The 6,000-nt window shown below is 37.3% G+C and overlaps 1 protein-coding gene across 1 annotated transcript in view; it reads right to left on the bottom strand.

Moving 5' to 3' along the window:
* Positions 1-3,731: 3,731 nt before the first annotated feature.
* The window catches only part of RNF125 (ring finger protein 125, E3 ubiquitin protein ligase), a 104,746-nt gene continuing 102,477 nt past the window's right edge, over positions 3,732-6,000 (bottom strand). Inside the window, exon 5 of the mRNA XM_010828967.1 lies at positions 3,732-4,653. Coding sequence (XP_010827269.1) covers positions 4,456-4,653 — 198 coding nt within the window. The 3' untranslated portion in view covers positions 3,732-4,455. The remainder of the gene's footprint in view (positions 4,654-6,000) is intronic.

The following is a 6,000-nucleotide window of genomic DNA, read 5'->3' as shown; positions in this document are numbered from 1 at the left end:
AAAAAAAAAAAAAAAAGACAATGCCTCACTTTGCCAAGTAAAGCCCTGAATTCAATCCCCAAGTTTCCATACACACACACACAAAAAACTCATAGAACCCAGGACTTTTGCTTTGGGGCTTGTGCATTTTCTATTTCATTTTCACTATCAATTAACTAGCTATCATTATTAATAAAAGTCTTGATCTGGAATTTAAAGCTTTTTATCTGATCTAACTATAATAGTTTTTAGCCAGTATTACAAATCCGGGTCAGAGTGCTATGCTCTACATAAACATGTAATATGGAGTGAAGTTAAGACACTCCCATAGGATTCACCATTCCCAGTAGTACTACTGAATATCTAGTTCTGAAAAAAAAAACGTTGGAAACAAAACACTCTTTCTCCTTGCTTCCTTATGGTCAAAACTGAATTCAAAACTTTAGGTCAGCACATTCTGTAAATAAAACAAAAACTAAGAGCCCTATCTTCTGCAACCCGTCTCCTCTTCACCAATAAACTAAGAAAATAAAATCTTTATTGGAAGTTCACTCTAAAACATAAAAGCAAATAAATAAAACCCACAAGACAGTCATAAAACAGAGCAGAGCACAATATTTGGACTTAATGCCAGGTTGCTGTTCAGCAGGTAAGTCATGTCTGACTCTTTGCAACCCCATGGACGACAGCATGCCCGGCTTTCCTGTCCTTCACTATCTCCTGGAGTCTGCTCAAACTCACGTCCATTGAGTTGGTGATGCCATCCAACCATTTCATCCTCTGTCGCCCTTTCTCCTCCTGCCTTCCATCTTTCCCAGCATCAGGGTCTTTTTCAATGCCAGGTTGTTCTAAGTCAATTTATTAACCTTTGAGCATCAGATACTTCATAGCTAAGTAAGGATAATCATACAATATGCATTTCACAGAAGTTGCTACCAGGAACGAAATGAGACAACTTGCATAAAATGCCTAGCACAGTACTTGGTAGTTGAGGAAACAAAAAAATCAAAACAAAGAACACTGCTTTGACTTCACTTCCACATCTAAGAATGTGATTTTGAGGGGGTGGAGAGTATTCTCACCAAAGTGACCTCTTCCTGGCCAGCCCCAGGTCATACTGTGAATGATCTTGAAGAGAATGGACTGAACAATGAAGAGTCAGAACAGGTATGGAATCAACCTGGCTTTTAGAATATCTCAAGGAGCTACGATAAATAGAGGAACCCCTACGCATTATGAAAAATGACGACACGTGGCTCTCTTGAGGGCTTGTGTGACTTCGTGGCCAGAAAAGACATTATTTGAGAGATGGAGGAGAGATTATGAAGCCTCTGTGGTGTGGTCTGTTCATTCTTCAAGTGGTCCTAACATTTCCATTTAGTCTCTCCCCATCTCTAGTTTGCCTAACATCCACGCCCAACCTGAGTAAATCTCTTGACATGCATCATCTCATTTAATCCCCACGAGAGCACTTGGAAACAGTATGTACTTTGCTTAGTCCTCACTTTAACAAATGAACAAACAGAGGCTCCAAAGTTAAATACCTTGCCCAAGGTCACAAGTTGTGACAGGACTGTTACTGAAACCCAGATTCCTTGTGTTGAATCTGGATTATCATCCGGGGCACACCAGAATGCATGGAGACAATTTCCAAATGATACCCTTCAACAATTATTCAATTCCATTTAAATTTCATAAAAAGAAAATAGTTAAAATCATGTGAAAATTATATATAAATTCAAATTTAACTTAACATTTCAGGTATTTAGATAGACGTAACAATAAAATGTACCATTTAAGAACATGGCTATGAATGTCCCCATGATAAGCAATCCCCTTTGCTGAAAGGGACTCATGGGACAATGGATCACTCTCACAGGAAAATGCATGGACCAAAGCAGAACAATAGCTATGCTAAATGCAAAAAAGCAAAATGGCTGTCTGGGGAGGCCTTACAAATAGCTGTGAAAAGAAGAGATGCAAAAAGCAAAGGAGAAAAGGAAAGACATAAGCATCTGAATTCAGTGTTCCAAAGAATAACAAGGAGAGATAAGAAAGCTTTCCTAAGTGATCAATGCAAAGAAATAGAGGAAAACAACAGAATGGGAAAGACTAGAGATCTCTTCAAGAAAATTGAGATACCAAGGGAACATTTCATGCAAAGATGGGCTCAATAAAGGACAGAAATGGTATGGACCTAACAGAAGCAGAAAATATTAAGAAGAGGTGGCAAGAACACACAGAAGAACTGTACAAAAAAGATCTTCACAACCCAGATAATCATGATGGTGTGATCACTGACCTAGAGCCAAACATCTGGAATGTGAAGTCAAGTGGGCCTTAGAAAGCATCACTACGAACAAAGCTAGTGGAGGTGATGGAATTCCAGTGGAGCTTTTTCAAATCCTGAAAGATGATGCTGTGAAAGTGCTGCACTCAATATGCCAGCAAATTTGGAAAACTCAGCAGTGGCCACAGGACTGGAAAAGGTCAGTTTTCATTGCAATCCCAAAGAAAGGCAATGTCAAAGAATGCTCAAACTACTGCACAATTGCACTCATCTCACACGCTAGTAAAGTAATGCTCAAAATCCTCCAAGCCAGGCTTCAGCAATATGTGAACTGCGAACTTCCAGATGTTCAAGCTGGTTTTAGAAAAGGCAGAGGAACCAGAGATCAAATTGCCAACATCCACTGGATCATTGAAAAAGCAAGAGAGTTCCAGAAAAACATCTATTTCTGCTTTATTGACTATGCCAAAGCCTCTGACTGTGTGGATCACAATAAACTGTGGAAAATTCTGAAAGAGATGGGAATACCAGACCACCTGACCTGCCTCTTGAGAAACCTATATGCAGGTCAGGAAGCAACAGTTAGAACTGGACATGGAACAACAGACTGGTTCCAAATAGGAAAAGGAGTACGTCAAGGCTGTATATTGTCACCCTGCTTATTTAACTTATATGCAGAGTATATCATGAGAAACGCTGGGCTGGAAGAAGCACAAGCTGGAAGCAAGATTGCCGGAAGAAGTATCAATAACCTTAGATATGCAGATGACACCATCCTTATGGCAGAAAGTGAAGAGGAACTCAAAAGCCTCTTAATGAAAGTGAAAGAGGAGAGTGAAAAAGTTGGCTTAAAGCTCAACATTCAGAAAACAAAGATCATGGCATCTGGTCCCATCAGTTCATGGGAAATAGATGGAGTAACAGTGTCAGACTTTATTTGGGGGGGGGCTCCAAAATCATTGCAGATGGTGACTGCAGCCATGAAATTAAAAGACGCTTACTCCTTGGAAGGAAAGTTATGACCAACCCAGATAGCATGTTCAAAAGCAGAGACAGTACTTTGCCAACAAAGGTTCGTCTAGTCAAGGCTATGGTTTTTCCTGTGGTCATGTATGGATGTGAGAGTTGGACTGTGAAGAAGGCTGAGCGCCGAAGAATTGATACTTTTGAACTGTGGTGTTGGAGAAGACTGTTGAGAGTCCCTTGGACTGCAAGGAGATCCAACCAGTCCATTCTGAAGGAGATCAGCCCTGGGATTTCTTTGGAAGGAATGATGCTAAAGCTGAAACTCCAGTACTTTGGCCAGCTCATGCAAAGGGTTGACTCATTGGAAAAGACTCTGATGCTGGGAGGGATTGGGGGCAGGAGGAGAAGGAGACGACAGAGGATGAGATGGCTGGATGGCATCACCGACTCGATGGACGTGAGTCTCAGTGAACTCCGGGAGTTGGTGATGGACAGGGAGGCCTGGGGTGCTGCGATTCATGGGGTCGCAGAGTTGGACACGACTGTGTGAACTGAACTGAACCTTTAGCTTGTTTTATCATTTCTGATAATGGGAAATTGAGTCATAAGTATCAGAACTATTCATACTGTATCAAATTTTTCTTTCATCTTAAGAAAAATTCTGACTATAATGAGAATGGCTATGAGTTGGCCATTATTGATAGGTAGCTGATCAGTACACAGAGGTTCATTATATAATTCTGTCTACTTCTGTATATATCTAAAATTTGTTCATAATAATTTAAGTTGAAAACATTAAATAAACATGAGTTTTGTATTTTATAAAATTTAAATTAAAAATAGAGCCCGTGTGTCTCACTACATTGATATTGTATCTGTTATTGGCCATTCAATGTATTATAAAATGAGTGCAAATTCTCTGAGCCATTTCATTACTGATATGATCTTCTCTCAGTTAATGTTTTTAACTTCATAAAAATTATAACTATTTAGTGGGAGGCATTAAAGTAGAAATTAACTGGAAAGTGAAATCTGGGTCTTTATACAATGGCTGATTATTTATATCAAAAAGAAAATGATTTTGTCTAAAGCAGGTAACTACTCTTAAAGTAGTTATATAAAATATACATATTTATAATATATATGTTTATAAAACACTGTTTTTATGTTTCCTCCTTAATACTAATACTTAACACTGCAGCTATATATGCATTTTTCCTCTATAATCTTATAGTAAGACTTCTTATATTAAGAAAGGTAAGCTTAATACAGCATAAAAATATAATGTAGAAGTAAGAAAATATACTTACTAAGAAATCATCATAAAACAAAGTGTGACTGACTTGCAAATGTCTTATTAAGCTGCCATTGAAGCTGCTTCGATTCTCATTAGGTACTAAACGGCAAAGCGGACAGAACTGGAAATAAACAATATCAAGAGTTCAAGAAAGAATTTTAAATAATCATTTAAAATGATTATTTAATGTCAGAGATAAAAAATTAAATAACCATTCAACAAAGTTAATTTTAATTTTATGAATCTATTGGCCATACCTTGGTTTTATGTTTTAGAATTATATAAATATTAAAGCAATATAAACAAATAAAATTGCACTTCTTTCTTCATATACATTTCTTGTATATAAAGAGTATAACTATTTGTTTTATACTTACCACTTTATTATTTAAATAATATTACAGTCAGGAGGTGTGCCATAATTTAGTTACCTACCTCTTGCAATACTAAAGTTCTTAGGTATGTGGATATGTTGCTATTACAAATTACATTATCTACATTGCTATTGTTATTACAAATTACATTATCTATAATTATATATCAAATTACATTTTTGAGGGGATTATTTTATTAAGATAAATGACTATAAATGGAGCTTAGAAGGCCAAAGTTATGAACATTCATGGTTCATAATATATACTATATATGATACATGCTTATAGTTTTATATTACCACCAGCAATATAGATTATAATACACCAGCATCAGATATTAGTATTTACACATATTTCCTAATTTAATAGCCATGAATGGCCATCTACAAAACCTTCTCATTTTGAAATATTTATAAAGCTCAAAAGAAACGGGAAAATAATGCAGAGAGGTACCGTGTCACCATCACCCAGCTTCCCCAAAATGTTACTTCTTACATAACTATGGCACATTGTCAAAACCAGGAAATTGGCAATTAACTAGACAACATCTGACTTAGATTTCACCAGTTTTTGCATGAATTCATTTTCTGGGGTGTGTATATATATTCTATGAAATTTTATCACACATATAGTCATATAACTACCAACACAATCAAGAAACAGAACTGCTCTCTCACTACAAAAAACTCCCTTGTACTGTCCCTTAACTTCTTCTCTCCTGAACCCTGGCAACCATGGATTTGTTCTCTAGATCGGCCTTTTTTTTTTCTCTTTGCCTCACTGCCTGGCATGCAGGGGTCTTAGCTCTCTACCAGTATCCAGAGTGCACCCTTTGCAGTAAGCTGAGTCTTAACCACTGGACCCCTAGAAAAGTCCCACAAATGGATACTACTCTTATCACCTAAGCAGATACTTGCAATACAGCATAGCAAGTGCTATAATCAAGATCTGAACAGACAACTGTTCAAGACTGATAAGGGAATCATTACTTTTTTTTCTGAGAAGTCAGGAAAGGATTCAGCCAAGTTGCATGCAGCTGGTGACAGTCTTGAAGAACGAATCAGCCATAGCAGAGGAGAAGCACCACAGGCAGG

This window comes from Bison bison, unplaced genomic scaffold (assembly GCF_000754665.1).
Source record: "Bison bison bison isolate TAMUID 2011002044 unplaced genomic scaffold, Bison_UMD1.0 scf7180017864498, whole genome shotgun sequence".
Classification (NCBI taxonomy): domain Eukaryota; kingdom Metazoa; phylum Chordata; class Mammalia; order Artiodactyla; family Bovidae; genus Bison; species Bison bison.
Note: the sequence above shows the minus strand (reverse complement) of the source record. Positions and strands in the feature narration are given on the sequence as shown.